General features: G+C 40.2%; 2 protein-coding genes across 4 annotated transcripts; both read right to left on the reverse strand.

Annotated features, from left to right (window-relative positions):
- Positions 1 to 55: 55 nt before the first annotated feature.
- Positions 56 to 9,425, reverse strand: ugcg (UDP-glucose ceramide glucosyltransferase). Its single transcript, XM_063465497.1, has 10 exons — positions 9,036 to 9,425; positions 4,464 to 4,608; positions 4,088 to 4,190; positions 3,893 to 3,994; positions 3,693 to 3,805; positions 3,443 to 3,621; positions 3,280 to 3,366; positions 2,837 to 2,944; positions 2,601 to 2,679; positions 56 to 2,157 (listed from the first exon to the last, which is right to left on the reverse strand). Exons 1-10 carry the CDS (start codon positions 9,131 to 9,133, stop codon positions 1,987 to 1,989), a joined length of 1,185 nt encoding a protein of 394 aa, XP_063321567.1. The 5' UTR covers positions 9,134 to 9,425; the 3' UTR covers positions 56 to 1,986.
- Positions 9,426 to 12,044: 2,619 nt separating this feature from the next.
- Positions 12,045 to 16,748, reverse strand: LOC134618832 (molybdopterin synthase catalytic subunit-like). 3 transcript variants are annotated; one of them, XM_063464413.1, is made up of 5 exons: positions 13,892 to 14,004; positions 13,596 to 13,707; positions 12,483 to 12,639; positions 12,250 to 12,373; positions 12,045 to 12,169 (listed from the first exon to the last, which is right to left on the reverse strand). In XM_063464413.1, exons 2-5 carry the CDS (start codon positions 13,705 to 13,707, stop codon positions 12,062 to 12,064), a joined length of 501 nt encoding a protein of 166 aa, XP_063320483.1. In that variant the 5' UTR covers positions 13,892 to 14,004; the 3' UTR covers positions 12,045 to 12,061. The 3 variants fall into 3 exon arrangements, with proteins under 3 accessions (XP_063320483.1, XP_065325717.1, XP_063320484.1); XM_065469645.1 differs by lacking the exon at positions 12,045 to 12,169 and having other exon boundaries at positions 12,273 to 12,373; positions 12,453 to 12,639; XM_063464414.1 differs by lacking the exons at positions 12,045 to 12,169; positions 12,250 to 12,373; positions 12,483 to 12,639 and adding exons at positions 14,118 to 14,242; positions 16,655 to 16,748 and having other exon boundaries at positions 13,597 to 13,707; positions 13,892 to 14,031.
- Positions 16,749 to 17,620: the final 872 nt, after the last annotated feature.

The raw sequence follows: 17,620 nt of genomic DNA on the forward strand, positions 1-17,620 counted from the left end.
AGACTCTGCCCACTCCATCAACTGAGCCAGTCACAAAACACTTACAGATTTCAGGTTGAGATAAAACTTTATTGTTCCTATCGTGACACAGTCGTGAACTGATTGGTCGGTTCCACATTAGATAAGTCTTTAGAAAAAATAAACAACAACAACAATAAACAAACATGATTCATCTGACTGGCCACGAGGGTTCATCCGACAGAGTGATGTCATCAACCAAACCTTGAGTGGCTACGGTAACAGCTAAACGCTAACATTGAGCTTAAAGAAACACTTTTTTTCTCTCTCTCACTCACTCTCACACACATACACAGTGTTCAGACTGAAAACTTAAGAAATGTGGATTTTTGGTCCTTTTTTTTTTTTTTTAACATTTAGAGAAATTCTTGAAATGCTACGACCGTTCCTTACAAAAATACTGGAATTCATTCAGTGCTAGATTCCCAAGTGTTTTCCAGGGTCAGAGATTAAATCGGGAGAAAAAGACATTTGAGCTCCCAGAAAAATTATTTTGTCTCATTAGATAATTTAGTTTTTTGATTAAGACAACTCTTTTCCTGTTGTTTTTTTTTTGTTTATGGTTTTTACTCAAGAAGACAACAATCCCTTTAGAAGTTTTCTAATCTTTTCAGTTTAAAATTTAGATCACTTTTATGCTCACTTGTGTTTTTTTAACAATTTAAAATGAAATATCAAAGAAATATTTAATTTGTTTTTATTTTTAATAATGATGTGCATCTCACATCGGGCTAAAGAGTATTTTACCGTTTACGGGTTTTGCAGCTGAACTGATGATTGAACTTGTTGATTTTGTGACAATAATTTGTCACGTTTCAGTACCTTTGCACCTTCACAATGACGAAATAATGACATTCTGACAATTTCATTTCATTACAAGGATTATTTCTTTTTAAATAAATTAATGATGAATTAAGAGAAAACTTCACTTGTTCATTGTTCACTTCCTCCATTTTTTTTTCCTAAACGACAGTCAGCCGCCTGAAGTCCTTCAGCTGCTCATGTTTGCATTTTTTTTAAATGTTTATCCTAAAGCTGCACAGATTTTATGGACAGAAGCAAAAACCAAGCAGCTGCTTTCCTGTAGTGACTAACAAGGCTCAGAAACTGAATATAATTCACCTTTCACATAAAGATGATTCCGGAGCTGAAGATTAGTTTCAGCTGAAGTCTCTTTGTGACTCCTGAACCAGAACTGGACGACTTCAGATCGTCCAGTCAGAACCACCCAGGACAGATTTTCCTCTTTTATCCAAAAGTTGTTTTTCTTTGTTTGTTTACATTTGTAAAACAATGGAAACGGATAAAAGTCGTGATAATCAGAAGGTTTTCAGAGAACAGCGCAGTCCTCCAGCTCCGGCTTTCCAAAAACCACTGAAGAAGAGAAGGCTTTGAAGTAGAAAAACAATGAAAGCTGGCTTTTGTTCTTCTGATGTGTGAATGTGATGAATGTCACATTCAAGTTTGTGCTGCAGTCTCAAATTAAATTGTTTTTTAAATATCTGACAGCACAGAGGACTTTCAGAGTAAAACGTCTGTTCTCGTTCATGCCTATTTTATGCCCGTCAATACCTTCCATGCAAAAATAATATCAGCCAATCAGGTGGGACTATTGTGTAGTCCTCTGTCCTGATTGGCTCACGGTCTTCCTGTTTTCTTGCTCTGATCAGAGACCAGATGATTCAGTGCATGTGTCCCTCACATATTTCCTTGCTTCCTGCTCTCTCATTGGCTTGTTCTGGCGTCTTTCAGCTTTTAGCACCAAAAGAAAGATAAATAGTTAAAACACGCACACACACAGACACACACACGCACGCTCATGTGCACATACACACACGCACACTCTTCATTTTTTCCTCATAAAAAAGAAAAAAAAAAGAAAAACAAACATCAGTCTCTTCCTCTCCTCGCTGTAATGAGGAGGTGAGGGTGGAGGTGGGGGGCAGATGAGGCCCGTCACCGAGGTAACTAGACGTCGAGGATCTCCTCAGCGGTGCCTCCGCAGCGCAGCCGGTAGCGTCCAGTCCTCCAGCTGATGGTTGGGTCCCACAGAGCCGAGAGGAAGATCTGCACCGCCATCGACTCCCTGATGAACCAGGCGACTGCAAAGTCGAGCTTCGAGAAGCACAGAGGGCCGCCCTGTGGTGATGTCATCAACCAAAAATCAGTCACACTTTTAAAAAATCTCCTTATTTTTCAATGTCATTTAAATTTATTAACTTTCTTAAATTTGTTTGCATTGTTTTCCATAAAAAAAACTTTTAAATCTAAACATTTTAACAATTATTTATTGAACTGAACCTTCAAAAAATTTTATCTTTGTGTTCCAGTTTTTAATGTTTTCATTTTTTAATGGGGTTATGTTTTTTTTAATTTAATTAACATTACTTACTAAACTTACATCTTTTCTATTTAAAGGCAGAAAATTAATACAACATTCATATTATTCATATTATTATCAAATCAATCGGAAAACATCTGTAATTGGCAGTTTCATATTTGTGTTTCTGAATTCTTGAAAATGAAAAAGTAATTATTGTTGAAAAAAACCTTCCTTTTAAATTAGAAGTATGTGATATTACCTGGACTCCGGTCAGCTGAATGTAGTCAGATATAAACCAGGCGAGACAGTGACACATGAAGAACACCATCATGTCCCATCTAAAGCACACACACACATGCACACAGAGATCAATATAGTTTCTCTGGATGATGTCCAGGTGATAAATGTTTAACCTATTGTTTGGTGATTGAGGGCCAAAGAACAAAAAACGCCCAGCCAACCAATGACCTCATCCCTGTGTGGTCAACTGTGTACCTGAACACGTAATGAGCGGCCCAGCCGATGATGAGACTGGCGAGGAAGCATTCGGAAACGGGCTCAAGCACGGTTCCGGGAAGCATGTTGATCCTCAGCTTTGTCCACCTGCAGACATAAAACTTGATTAATATCAGCTGCTTTGAGGATTCAGGTCAAAGAGGGGATTCAGAATTAAGAGCTGTGGTCCAAAGGCTACAGCCACCCTTTAGTCAAAAGCCCACGCCCCTAATAATGCTGCTAATAACTAATAATAAAAACTAAATGCTAATGACTTATTGTGAAAAACAAAACAGTTAAAAACATAAAGATCACAATAAATGTAAATAAAATTATGTCTTGCTGCAGGTCATGGACCCAAAAAAAAAAAAAAGACGGGCAAAATGGAGGGAAAAACATTTAAAAATCATCACTAATCAATCAGTGATGAGCACTGAAGTCACCTGATCATGCGGGACTGGAACTGGCCAATGGAGTAAGATCCAGAATTCTGCAGCGCCACCTGTGTCGCCATGGAGAATTTCCAGCCTCTGCAGAGAGATAGGGTAAGTGTGAAGTGAAGCTCTGACAGTGACATCGACAGGGTGCTAATGTTAACGTGCCAACCTGTCAGCAATAGCTTTAGCCATGAAGTAATCCTCAGCAATGTACTGGGCGAAGGCGACCAATCCGCCAGCCTGATCCAGAACATCCTTCCTCATCAGACATGACATCCCCGTCACGCACTTTATCCCAGTCACATTAGCCGAGATGTATGAGCGGGGGTGGGATGTCCCAAAGTACACCTGGAAACAGGTTAGTGTTAGCATCAAGCCAACTAAAGAAAAGAATTCCCATTACATTAGTGTGACTTTACCTGCTCCAGTGTGGCAGCAAAACCTTGGCGGTCGGCAACGTACGGCAACCCATGTACCAGTCCCACCTTCTCTGTCATTTGATTGGTCATATCTGTCAGGGTGTCGGGTTTCACTGCAACACACAAACACAAAGGGAGTTAGCTTTAGAATCAAAAAATGAAAACAATGATAGCCATCACATCAGTGGTGAAGAACTGACCTCTGATGCCACTGTCGCAGATCCACACCAGGCCATATTTGGCTCCTTCGTAGCCCGGCATCAGGTTGTTGATCTTGGGGTTAATTCCAACTTTCTTCCCCCCTGAGAACCAGAGACATCACATGCTAATGTTAGCTGCTAACAGATGAAAAAGGTGTAAGAAAACAAGCATAATTTAAAGTAATTTTTTCTCACCAATGAATAATCGAGCATCTACATTCGGGTATTTTCCCAACAACTTTTTGCAGACGTCAACAGCTGGATCGTCTTGATCCTGAATGCACAGCAGGATTTCAAACTGTAAAACCAGATGTTTCAGTTAGTCTGAGGAGCGGTACAACAGCAGACAGATGTTTATTATTGGAGCTCAAAGGTTAGTAAATGTTACAGGGTAGACTGAGGCAATGGAAGGTCAGTCTGTGGAAGGACAGGGATGGTAATCAGGGACAGTGGGATGGTAACTGGGACTGTAGGGTGGGACAGTAGGAGTCTTGGTAGTCAGGTAGTCATTATAGGTTAGTTGGGGGAGTACTAAGGGGTAATTATCTGGGTTGGGAGTATTTAGCTTCACCTTTGGGTAATCCAGTGTAAAGAATGTCTCCAGGTTGGAGATCAGGTTCGGGTCAACTCCTTTTAGTGGCTTCAGCAGAGAAACTCCAGCTAGCTGCATGAACGGCTGTTTGACTTCTGGCCTTTTCTTGTGGAGGTGAAGACGTCTGAAAGAAAGAGGTCAAAGGTCAGCAGGTAAAAATCAAAGAAACATTTGAAAAAACAAACAAATAAAAACATTATTTAGAGAGAACATCATTACCAACATATTTTAAAATCTATTCCTGTTAGCATAATCTGACTGTGATGTCTCACTGGGTTAAAAAAAAAATCATTTATTCATACAGATTGTGTTTTATCTAATGGGTGACCTTTGATTTATTTCAGTGTTTTATTTTATTATTAGGAAATCAGTTTGGCCAAAGGCAAGGTAAAGATTTATAGCTCCAGGTTCTATTTAACTTTATTGTTGTACTGGAAGGGAGCCTGTATATTTTCCTGTGTCAGACCTGCTCCAGCAGCTTATTTTAACTATTAAAATTAATGCAAAGTGTTCTGATCCAGGGAGGACAATGATGGCCTTTTAACTGGAAGCACAAACACGATATCCAGACTGAGGTTTTCCTAGTGAGCTCAAACTAAGCCTGCTAAGAGATTTTAGTTACTGAAATAAAAACAAGAACCAGACTTTCAAAGAAACAAAAACTGGGAACTAACTGAACCAAAAACACATTTACAAAATAAAAAAAACAAATTGAAATGCACTTTGTAAAGGTCACAAAGAGTTCCTCCCTTCACATCACAGCGTTCGGCGATCCTGTAAGAATGGAGTGGTGAAAAACAGCAGGTGGAGGTGTCTGTATTTATGTTAATGACAGATGGTGCAACAGCTACACACTATCATAGTGATGTTCTGTTCTTGTCCTTTAGACCCATCTATGGAGATTGGAAACATTTTTATAGCTTATTTATATTCATCAGAGAGCAAATACTTGGGCTGCAGCAGAGATAAGATACGGTAAGGTAAGTAGGTTACCAAATGTTGTTTCCAATACCCTGTAATCTCTCCTGAGGAACTTCAGAGCATCCTACCAGAGAGGAGAGGAACCTGGATTTATATTTTAGCAAATATAAACAAGGCACTACAGGGTTCAGAACACTTCTCTACACACAGCCGCTTAAAACCAGCAAACCTGAGCTTCAATCAGTGAGATATGAATAATGACAGTGCACTGTCTCACAGAAAGTTACAGCATTTTCATAGGCTCTACAGTTCTCTTTTGATAAGGGAAAGCTTTGACACAACATAGAGATTTTTAAAAGATAAACTATGGGTAGCTGGAGAAGTAAAAGCAGCAGCGAGGAAGCACAAACAAGCTGTCTGCAGGGGAACAAAGGCGACTCGCTTCTTTCTCCTCAGAAAGAGGAAATTAGACAATAAACAAACAGATTTCAACACAGACCATAGTTGATATTGTGGAACAACCCTGGCCAGGAAGTAAATGTAAAAGCAGAGGATGTTTCTCAGACTTTTAAGACCATTAATATTCGAAAAGCAGTAGGAGTGAAAGAGGGCGCACGGTTTTATCTTCAGTCGCCTGTTCCAAATCTGATTCCATACCCATCGAGTTCCCAGAGCCTGAAAGTCCTCATTAACAGTTCCTGTACCAAAAATATCAAAAGCACAGGCCATACAGGAAATGCTCTTTTACATGTACCGCACAAAAAAACACAGTCATCTGGACCAAACCTGTGTGTGCTATGTTTCATCTGCATTTAATAAGAGCACATATCAAAGGCTGCACAGCACAATCATCAGATGTGCCGAATCCTTTTGAGCTGACAGATCACTGCATGTTAGAGTGAAAGCTGCAGTATCATCTGTTACCACTACGGCCTTCCGGGGTGTACTGCAGTACATCTCCATTCATAACTCTGTGAATGGATTACATTAACTCATCTGAAGTCTTTCATTTACTGAAGGTGCAACGATTGGTGGTTTGATGAGAGAAGATGAAACAGACTTTGTTACTCTGTGTTTTCTCCATTTGAAAACAGAAGAGATGATTTTTGCATTTAGAGCTTTGAGTCATTTACAGAGAAGGATTACAAGGTTTATACTTGATGTGGAGATGGTTGGAGGTGGACAGAAGTACAGTGTGTGTTTTGTGCAGACCTTAATGTACTGTGTACTGTATTTATTCTTATTTTATTCTAATTTTGCTTCATAACTTTTGCACTGTCCACTTCCTGCTGTGACAAAACAAATTTCCCACGTGTGGGATTAATAAAGGTTATCTTATCTTATCTTAATAGGTCTGTACACACTGCAGGTTAGGAACAACATGGTATGATGCAACTCTGGGAGTTCCAAGTGCTGGAAAAAGGTGTGACATCCTCAACGATGTCTCACACCCTCCTCATGGTGAATATATCCTCTACCATCAGGACGGAGTTGCAGGGCACCACCCTTACAAACACTTCACACCCAGAGGTCTGTGGTACAGGTGTCACTCGCACATAGCTGTGCATACAAGCACTTTCTTGCCGTTGATATGTTTATCTGACAGTTAATATCAACATTTTATTGAACCACTCTTTCTGTCACGCTTAAAAGCTCCTTTTTACTCCTAAGTGATACAGTTTATTTAGATTAAAATATGATTCATTTTCTGTCAGCTTCTGTCAGTCAAGCATCACTTTAGGTTTAAAATATGTGATGGAGGAGTTTAGCTGGTGTTTTCCTGTGAAAATACTGCCTGTGAGACAAAAGGCTCTTCATGAGAGTCCATTTCACATAGGCTGCCTCACTCGTCATGCTGACATTGAGCATATGTCCTGTTAATGGTCATGAATAAGACCACAGGCAGTGACTGTCTGTTTGATCCAAGGATAAGAGTGATGGAAAGACGATAAAGGTAAAAGCACATGGCTTTGCCGTCCTTACAGATAATTTTATATTAAAATAATAACCAAACTAGCTCAGCTTTTAATTAACCTTCCCAATTATTTCATCCTCGTGCTATCTGTATAGATTCACAAGTTGTCAAAGTGAACATATAATTTTATTTTCTGGCAATACACATTTTTAGAAGAGCGCATGTGTTATGTGTAATTTTCATTCCAAATATTAATCCCATTGAAAGCAGGCATGAATGCTGCAGTCCTCCCTACATCTTCCAGGGAAGTGTGAACATGTATGAACCCGACGTGATCTTATCGACTGTGACAGATTCCCAGATTTCCAAGAAACTTTGGAAGCATGTTTAAATCCACCACACTGTGTAGACAAGGTACAGTTTCACATCCTTGTGCAGATCAACTCGCGTTATCTTTCACCCTTAACAGCCAACTAAAACACATTTCCCATGTTTGTTTGAAGTACGCTCCAATTTTCTTTCCCTACTGAAAAAAAAGGAAGCTGTCACATGACTTCTTAAGAATTTCAGGGGAAGCAAATCTCACAAAACCTTCAGTAAGTCAGCTGCTTTTTGCTCTTTCAAAGATCTGGAGGGGGTTTAAAAGAAACTTCTTTAAGTTTTCTAATCTTTATGAAAACCTGGCAAATTAAAGAGTTTAAATCCTAGACGGCCTGGAACTTTTACTATAGCGGTGGAGATGAACGAACCATGTTCAGACCAATGAATAGGAGCCTAAACTTTAAAGTCCATTTAGAGGATATGTTTTGTTTTGTTTTTTTGACTGTGTGGGTTTTTTTTTTTTTGCCAGGTCAGGTGCTGCTATAAGACCTGCAGCATTAATTCACTCCAAATGAGTCCAAATCATTTAAAAAAAATGTAAGCTGCAAAGATAAGTTCCACAAATTCCACAGCACCAAAGCCCATGCCATGCTCATTTTCAGCTTCCCTTATGGTGCTGCACAAAGGTATGGCTTTCCATCTATGTGCGATGCTTATCTTCTGTCCTACTAAAAGTTAACTGATTTAGTCATGCTCCGTGTAGAGAAGTATAAACATGACCAAAAACATAGAAATTCATGGAATTAAAAAGTAAAAGATAAAGCGGGTTACAGCCGAATTAAAGAACGGCTTACAACACTTAAATACAACACTAAACATATACTCCATAATGTAAGAAAAGCGGCTGCTGAATGAAAATTCTAAAATCCTATTTTAATTAAGTGAGATTCTGCGTTACGAGGAAGCAGGAAATTAGGTGCGTGATAAGCTACAGAAACGTCACCTAAAGATTTACCGCCATTTAAAATGTTCTGTACGATGAAATGCGGTTACTTCAGGTTCCTTGTTATCGATTCACGGTTTATAAAACCATAATTAATGACATGATTTCGTTTACTACCACCTGAAAGGACCGCAGTAACCGGAATATCCCGTCCGAGCTAACATTACCCGGCTAGCGGTAACCAGGAAAACGCCCAAGAGCTAACCGTCCAGGCTGCAGGTTCACCTCCCGTCATACATCCACAAACCCGTCCCCAGGAGCAGGGGGTCGGCTTATTTCTGAGTTTAACACCGTTCACGCATAGTCACACGGGGACAGACAGAAATAAAGGAAGGAGCTGTGCCGAGGCTAGCCGTTAGCAATGTTTAACCTCGCTCCGCGATGCACTCACACATAGATGATGGACATGAAGTGCATGAGCCACAGCACGAAGAACAGGATGAAGCCGAACACGGCTAGGCCCTGCATGGCGAGGTCCAGCAGGGCCATGGCTGTCAGCGGAGGCTGCCTGGGAGGTGGGCCGGCTGGAGTCACACGGGCTCGGGATGGAGACGACCAGATGAGCGGTCACGGAAGACAGGGAGAATCCGGCTGTTTCCGCGACTTTGGTGTGTTTAGGCTAACCGTTGCACTTCCGGATCACAGCGGTGTCAGGTGGCTGCCCGAGAAAGGAGCTCCGATAACATGGCCAGAGCAGGGTTCGGTCCGATGACGGTAGTCTCCCAGTATCAGTGGGTTTTGGAGGGTTTGACAGTCAGCAGACCGACTCTTGGTCAGCTGACCGGAATAGCGGAGGGTTGGGGGATAAAAACTGTTACCAGACTTCCGGGAAAACTTCAAAGTAAAGCTGGTTATTTAAAAAAAACATCAAACGCATTAGTTTTTACTCGTTATTGTTGGTATTTTTATTTAGACTTGTAGTTGCTGAGCTATTACATTTAACCTAGCTTTTCTACTTCCTTGAGCGCTTTTATTTGTAGTAACATCTACTGAAAAGTTAATCTAGTTTATTTTTTGTTCCTGGTCGTGTTTCCTGTTTTGAGTTGCGGAATTCGGGAATTTCCCATTTTAGGGGTAACTAAAGTTTATTTGTTTATGGTGTTTTAGCAATCATAATTATTTATTATAATGGTTTCATATTGTTGTTCTGTTTAATTTCTATCTCTATAACTTAACAGAAATAACTAAATCCAAACATTGTCCATTGTTTGCTTCAGAAACATCTAATTTATTGCTGAATCGTTTTATACATCATTCATATGGGGCATGTGATCCTCTGAACATGTTAAGGATAAAGAGGTTAGATAAAAGGTGAACGGTCAACGTAAAGGCTCCTCGGGCTCTTGTGAGAAACAGGCATGCATTACTTGATCGGGTTAGTCACAGCAACCCAATGCTTGCTTCATTTTCCTGAGCCATTTAGCAGTGGGTGAAATGAGAGGAGATGACCTATGGAAACCTTTTCTTTAAAAAAACGAAGTCTAGTTTCACCTTCATCGGGTGACTCAACAGGTTCAGAGGCTGTTGAGTTTGATCACCTGAGCAGGTAACTCGAAAGTCTACTAGTTTTCACACACAGCCAGTGAAGGAAAGAGTGAATCACTGAAGGGTAGAGATCAGGTTTCGTTTGAGGAAACATAAAAATTTAAAGACACAGAAATGTTATCTCCTGCTTTCTGCTGAAATTTTAATCCCTAATTTATATGTCCTGCATTTTGTTGTGGAGCAAACATCTTTACTCACGTAAAGAAAACACAAGCATCAGTTTAACATGATCTGGAACGTAACACAGTGACATAGTTACCCCGGTAGAAGACAGATTAACCCTCTTGAAACACCTCTGGGCACTTATCATGGCAGTATTAAAATAAACTGAATTGGACATAATAACTGAATACACAAATGTAATATTCTGTCCAAAAATAACATCTTAAGAGCTTTTTTCTTCCCTGGAACTCGAACTCTTACAACGATTCTGACAGAGGTTTAAATTTGTTTTTCCTGTATTTATTAATCTCATAAACATTGCTCCATTGTGGTAAAATGCAGCTGGTGTGCTGTATGCCAGAGTGTGAGCTAAAGCTGTTGTGCAGATTTATTATCTGCTTCACTGTTACACGCTTTACTTCATGTCCTTTTGTTTGTATCTCTGGTGACCGCGTGCTCTAGATTTCTTAAGCTTCTTGGATGACGTCGTTGGTTTCACTGGAGATTTGATTATTTGACACAATCGCAAACATGATTCACATGCAGATACACTCCGCCTCTTAGCCGATCATGATCTTATCTTACTACAGGAGTGCCTGCAGGCACAAGAATGGTTCTTCTAAACTTGCCACAATTAATATTTCCCTTGCTGAGTCAACCATTCAGACCTTCTACTGTCTTTATGGTCTCCTGGTTTCAGAGGTGACGACTGATATCAGGTCATTTTTACGCCGTTTGTTTGAGAAACCAATTAATCTACGATAAGTTCAATCATTCACGTCACACGTGAGTATTTGTAAAATGTTTTTTACGAAGCCTGCATCGCGTCTGTTTGACGCCCGATAACGAGGACAGGAAACATCTTCAGATTAATCAGCAAACTGACAGGAACAAATCTTCACCTCAAAGCACAGCAGTTCACATCTTATCAGATTTTCAGCCCTTTGTCCTCTCTCTAGTTCACGTTCAGCACTCGCAGGAATTCTTGGTTCATATCTTGTGCGTGAACCAGACGCCCTGCTTCCTGCTGGAACACCAGTACACCAGACTGACCCTCCTCCCGTGGTCTACAGAGAAATCTTTCAACCTGGGTGCTTGTCTTCATCCCGAGGAAGATGATGCTTTTCAGTTTAATCTTTGAAATTTTACCACCAGAGGGCAGCATTTTATCAGCAGGTGTGTGTACTGCTTTTTTTCTTTAACCTTCATTACATCTTCAGATCCTCCATCTCCCCAAGATTTACTTTTCCCAGCCTTCCACTGTAGATACGAATATAATCTAATAACTCACCTGGTTCACTCAAGGTTACACAGATTTAACCTTAATCACTGCTCCACCTTGTGGTATAAATTGGTATCACACCAAATGACAGCACAGACATGTTTTACCTTCCAGATAACACAGATATTTTGGACACTAAGTTTTACAGCAGTTTTTTCTTCATGTTCTGATGATGGTTTTAGTTCATTTTGGAAGATTTTACAGCATTCGTACATTTAGTATCTTAGGAAAAAAAAAAAAATCTATGTGACCGTCAGACTCAGTCAATACAAAAATACAAATTTAAAACATTTTTTAAGCATTACATGATCATTAGTTTTTTGAAATATTGTGTTTTAAATGAAGAGAATTAGAGTTAAACTCAAAATGATCTAAACACATAACTATGGCTCCGCCCACCACAAGTATCTGTGTTTTATCACATTTTTTTATTTAGGTTTTCCATCAGACAATGTGTTTTCTGGCAGTTTCTTCTGAGTGGACCACGAACACTCAGCGTTCTCCTTCCAGTTCACCTCCTGCGTGTCATAAACTTCCTGTTGATCACAAGCACACAATCAATAATCATTGAAATGCTGTGTCGATCGCGCTGATCAGACTGGCTCTGAGGTATCACCTTCTTCCAAATGGGGACATTAGCCTTCAGCTGGCTGATGCAGTGCTGGATCGCCTGCTGGCCGTCATGGCGGTGAGGAGATGAGATCGCCATGACAACACTGGCTTCGCCCACCTTCACCCACCTGATGGTGGAAGCTATGTGTCATTTTTTTTAATTTAAGTTAAAAACTACAAATGTAACACCAGCGTGGCCCCACCAACCTGCCACATTTAGCATGTTGGCGTCCTCACCCGAGCCTGTGGTGGACGCAGATGTGTGTCACGCTTTGCCAGCGCGCTCTGATCTCAGCACACAGCTTGTTGAACTCTGATTGGGCCATGGGCTCATATGCCTCGTACTCCAGTCCAACCACCTTCCTGCCGTCTGCCTCGTCCTCGCGGGTGGTACCTGTGTACACACAAAGCATGCACGGGCGCATGCACAAATTTGTATAGCCAGCAATGTGAGGACTCATGCCTTCCCCCTCACCCACACCTGGTCCTGAACCACTAAACAGCTCTTTGTAGTCTGACACACAGTGAGGAGGAGCTAGATCTCAAAAGGACTACTCATTGCTGTTACTGTTACTGGTTATTGATCTGCTTTAACAAACTTCTCTATACTTTTTTTTTTTTAACTTTAAGTACAAAACACTAATAATATCTTTGAGAAATAGTTGTGGAAAATATTAAGACTGAGCAGTAAATCTGTCTGTTGTGCTTCAGAATTAAAAGCTGAGTATTTTAACCCTCCGGGGTCGACGTACTCGCCGGCGTGTCCAAATCAAACAACCGATTTAAAATGACATAGCAACAAGATGTTATTGTTAAGTAAAGTATTTTTATCTGGCTTTTGCAACAATTACTCCAATTATTGTAAAGCATTACCCTGAAATGTTGTAGTTTAAAAAAAAATAAAATAAAACATACTTTGTTTTTAAAATAAAGTAACTAGAAGAGCTTCCTAAAATAATGGAACTGCAAATTTGTCCTCAAATGTTTTTACTTTTCCTTCTTTCTTAAATAATGACATTTCACACAATTTTACATGAAATGTTGAAATGCTGTATTGGAACATTAAATAAAAATTCAGCTTTTGTTTTTTTTAAAAAGCCTTTACACAAATTTGAGTAGTTATAAGAAGTACAATTTTAAATATTTTATCAATATGCCAGATTTTCTTTTCATCTCCAGCATTTGACACTTTACATCACCATCCTATATTAAATATATCACTTTCCCCTTTATCAAATACTTCTGACTTATTTTCCTCTAAAATATTTAAAAATAAAAGAAACGTGCTATATTGCTTCTTGATGCACGCTCAGTCATCCAGGTAAGTAAATAAAGTAAATGGGAACAAACCTATAAATACTGAAATGGCTCCACATGAAGGGCTGCTGACAGAGTCGACCACTTCCTGCACAGACAGCCAATCATGGCTCAGCTTGAAGACATCGCTCAGCCCCTTCGACATCTTTGAAAAAGAATTACGGTTTGGATCAAACTTTTGTTGACTCTTTATCATTAATTTATTGGATTTAAAGTCACAACAGGAAAATATGCTTTTATTTTTAAATTGTGCAGTGAAACAGGAAGTGAAGCAGGAGCAAATACCTGACATGGACCTTTTTCTTGATCTCTGATCAGTAATTACTTACAGTCTCCAGTCTCTTAGCCCCCGCTGAGCGGCGGCACTACGGCGACTTCGTCTCCGTCTCCTAGAGTCAGCACCTGGTTGCCGATGGGAACGTACTCCTGACGCACTGCCAACACGACGCCGTCCTGCAGCTCGCACAGTCTGGACACACAAACACTTGTTAGACCCTGACTCGTCTTCACACGTATGTTCATGTGTGCTTTTTTTTCCTTTTTCTTTTTTTACACCTTGGGTGCCGCTGTAGCAACAGCTTCCAAAGGTCGTGGCTGCTGATTGGTGTTGGCACGGCAACAGTCTTCTCTTCCTTCACACCTGCCAGCTCAACGCTTTTCGCGAAGTACAACACGCACACCTGAAGGAGAAAAACTATGAATCCATCAGAACATTTAGCGTTAAACAGTGAGTTCTGAGTCATTCTCAGGGTTTCAAACTTCCAGTTTCCTGTGTGGAGTTTGTGTTATATTTATTTATCTGAAGCTCACAGAGTTTGTGTCAAAAATGTGCTTCATAAATAAAACAGGAGCGTCATTAAAAGATGTTTTTCCATCACATGAAGCTGTAAATGGAATTTGCCAGCTCAAAATGAAGACTTTCTTAAAGATACTGTGGTGTAACACTGAAGCTACATGTCCCAGGAAACCATGAACAGGAACACTTAACAGACCTTTGGGAAATCTGTTCATTAATCTATTTATTGGAGACTAAACATCAAAAAGCTTCAGGATCAAAGCATTTCTAATATTTTTCCGATCATCAGCGTGTACATTTCTGCTAACACGGGAAAACTCAAACTGCTTTCTGTTTGTGTTTGGAGACATGATGAAGACTTCCTCCTCCTCCTCATCATCATGACAGCTGATAATGAATGACGATGGATGATATTGACATCAAACTCAGCTTTGAACCACACAATTCTGACTTTTGGCAGTTTTTTTGTGGTTTTTTAACATTTTAGTAAATATTTATTTGTTTGTTTGTTTTTTAACCAAAAACTGTCATTCTGAATTAATTACATACTTTATCCCCCAAATACTAAATAAATATTTTTTAAGACTTTTCTGATTTTGTTCCCTTAAATACCCTCTTAACTCATCAATTCTCCAGATTTATTACAAATTCTGAGACTTTCGCTAAAGAAGCATCATAAAAACATAAACGGGGGTCAAGCCCCATCCAAAAAAGTCACTGTGGCCTTCAGCTGATTTCTAATGATACCCTTCAACTGTAAATCACATGAATTCATACAGTTTGGTCATGAAAAAACTTAAACGCCCACAGAGTTAATGCAGTGTAAGCTCAGTTGAATTTGTAGTAACCAGGATGACTGAGGAGGCCAGAGCGGCTGGGCCTGTGCAGCCCAGACTCTGGGAAATACCCGTCGTGTCTCTCTGAAACTGAAGAGGTCGTTCTCCAGCCTGTGCAGCTCATCTTAAAGCATGACAAACTCAAACACTGCAAAACAAATGGACACGTGTTGGGAATTTTCTACCCTAAACGTCAGCTTTACACCTGTGGCTACATTTCTCTGAGGTGTACTGTGTATACATCTTTGGTTACATACTGGTTTAAAATAGCTTGTTTATCCTTAAATATGCTGTGTAGCCTGTAAATTTGACCCAGAGTTCAGGTTCAGTAATCATAAAGGACTGACTCTCATGTAATCTTTAAACTGTGATTGCTGACCCCTTTTAAATAATATAATAATAATAGTAATAGTAAAGTCCCCGTATCCAACCCACCCTTTAAAGGGGCTCTGGTGCTGATCCTGCAGGAATGTCTTTTAAAATTACATTTAATCACAAATGAACCTGAAAATTAAAGTTAAAAATCACATTAGGCCTTTGTTGTTTACCGAAACTGTTACAGACGTGTTTATTCATTCAGTGCGGCTCACATCTGAGCATGCCTCATTCTACTGTATTCACTCCTACACTCTTGTATGTTCAGCAGCAGGAGGGAGGACAGAGCATGGAGGTATTCAGGAGATGCATGTTCCTGGAAGTTATCAAACCGGTATTTAGGTCAGTTTCTTCATTCAGCTCAGCGGATACCCAACACTTATGGTTCTTATTGTACCGACAATGGCAGAATAAATAACTTTAATGCTTTGGATGTTTTTAAATATTAGAAATGGTTTAAATATTAATGACAGTTTTCCTTAAAACCATCTAAAAACTCGTAAAAAATACAAATGTTACAACTTTTTACCGGATATGTTTTTCCCCTCAACATAACCTGATAAAATACTCAAACTAATTTTGTGTCTTTATCCTTTTAATCCTCTCCCTTCATCTCCAGATTTCACCTCCTGATATTTTTTTCTAACACCACCATCAGCGCAGACCTGCAGACACACGGAGGACAGACACCACCGCAGGTGTGCTGGCTGAAAGGGGGAGGAGCCTTTTGGAGGATCAAGTTTGACCTTTCGTTGTTTGACGTTTCGCTGTTTGATTAACCTTTTCCTGCTGATCAGCCATGGCGCCCTTTGTTCGCCTCCAAAAGTCCGTTTGAAAAACATCAAATCTGAACATTTTTCACCCCAAACATACGCGTTTCAGTCCAAACAGCCGCTGATGACGTCATCGTGACATGAGCCGGAGTTCGGCTTCGGTTCGGCTTCGGTTTCCGATCACATGTCTGAGTTTTGTTTGAATGTTTGTTTCCTGCAGCTATTCTGAACTTCTGTTTTTCTGACAAGTAAATGTGATACAGTCAGCGTGGTGTAACGGCAGAAAACTCGCACAGGTGAGAAAAGACTCACCTGCGCAGTCATGAAGAAACGTGCAGAGCTCAAGCATGTGAGGAAGGTTTCCAGCTGTCGGCGAGCAGAAGGAGACAGGAGGAACGCGTTTCCTTTCCGCAACTTCCTCTTCAGCTTCATGAGCGGTCTGCAAACAGCACAGAGCTGCAATGCTGCCACCTGCAGGTGTAGGTGGGAACATGGCGCTTGCCCTGATGGAGGTGCAGGTGTGTCACTGCGCTGAGGCTAAGGCTACGTTCACACTGCAGGCGAAAGCGCATCAAATCCGACTTTTTTGACCCTAAGCGACCCATATCCGATCATGGTGTGACAGTGTGAACGGCACAAATCCGATATTTTCAAATCCGATCTGGGTCACTTTCGTATGTGGTACTGAATCCGATACATATCTGATGTTTTAGAAAGCGACTGCTGTTTGAATGGTCATGTCGCATTAAATCCGTCTTTTACGTCACTGACACAAGACAGACACCAATTATCAGCGCCCGAGGAGACATCGCCAACGCTTCCTGGCCATCCAGTGTAGATGTTAGTGAAACTGTTGGGAAGACAACGTTGGAGAAACGTGAACATTTTATTTGTACTGTTTAATCTGCAGATTCTGACAGAAATCTGCAACTATCCTTTGAAGCACCGCTCCTCTCTAAAACAGCAATAAGGATCATTATTAGGCCATATGTAAATAACAAAATAACTTTACAACTTAAAGTAAAATTGGGAAACGTAAAGTCCGAAACAAGTCTTTATATTAAGGGCCATCAGTCAAACAATATTGTTTGGTCTGGGTCAGGGGCGATTTTAGCCCATTTTGGGGGTGAATCAAAGCACCCCCAAAGATTTCTTACTTTTTTTGACAATATTTGCTGTTTGTGTGACACACTACTAAAAATATAAAAGGCATACAGTACTTAATTGAGACGGAACATTTAAACAACAAAAGTATAGATACCCCCCCCCCCCAAAATG

Source organism: Pelmatolapia mariae, linkage group LG20 (genome assembly GCF_036321145.2).
Source record: "Pelmatolapia mariae isolate MD_Pm_ZW linkage group LG20, Pm_UMD_F_2, whole genome shotgun sequence".
In the NCBI taxonomy this organism is placed as follows: domain Eukaryota; kingdom Metazoa; phylum Chordata; class Actinopteri; order Cichliformes; family Cichlidae; genus Pelmatolapia; species Pelmatolapia mariae.

What these genes read in the sequence shown, in the direction of transcription:
- LOC134618832 (XM_063464413.1), bottom strand. Translation starts at nt 13,707, where the DNA reads ATGTCGAAGGGGCTGAGCGATGTCTTCAAGCTGAGCCATGATTGGCTG. An exon ending in AGCCATTTCAGTATTTATAG is followed by an intron (nt 12,640 to 13,595) that starts GTTTGTTCCCAT and finishes GTGTGTACACAG; the next exon opens with GTACCACCCGCGAGGACGAG. An exon ending in TGCGTCCACCACAGGCTCGG is followed by an intron (nt 12,374 to 12,482) that starts GTGAGGACGCCA and finishes TTCCACCATCAG; the next exon opens with GTGGGTGAAGGTGGGCGAAG.
- ugcg (XM_063465497.1), bottom strand. Translation starts at nt 9,133, where the DNA reads ATGGCCCTGCTGGACCTCGCCATGCAGGGCCTAGCCGTGTTCGGCTTC. An exon ending in TTACACTGGATTACCCAAAG is followed by an intron (nt 4,191 to 4,463) that starts GTGAAGCTAAAT and finishes CTGGTTTTACAG; the next exon opens with TTTGAAATCCTGCTGTGCAT. An exon ending in TTCCAGTCCCGCATGATCAG is followed by an intron (nt 2,945 to 3,279) that starts GTGACTTCAGTG and finishes TTATGTCTGCAG; the next exon opens with GTGGACAAAGCTGAGGATCA.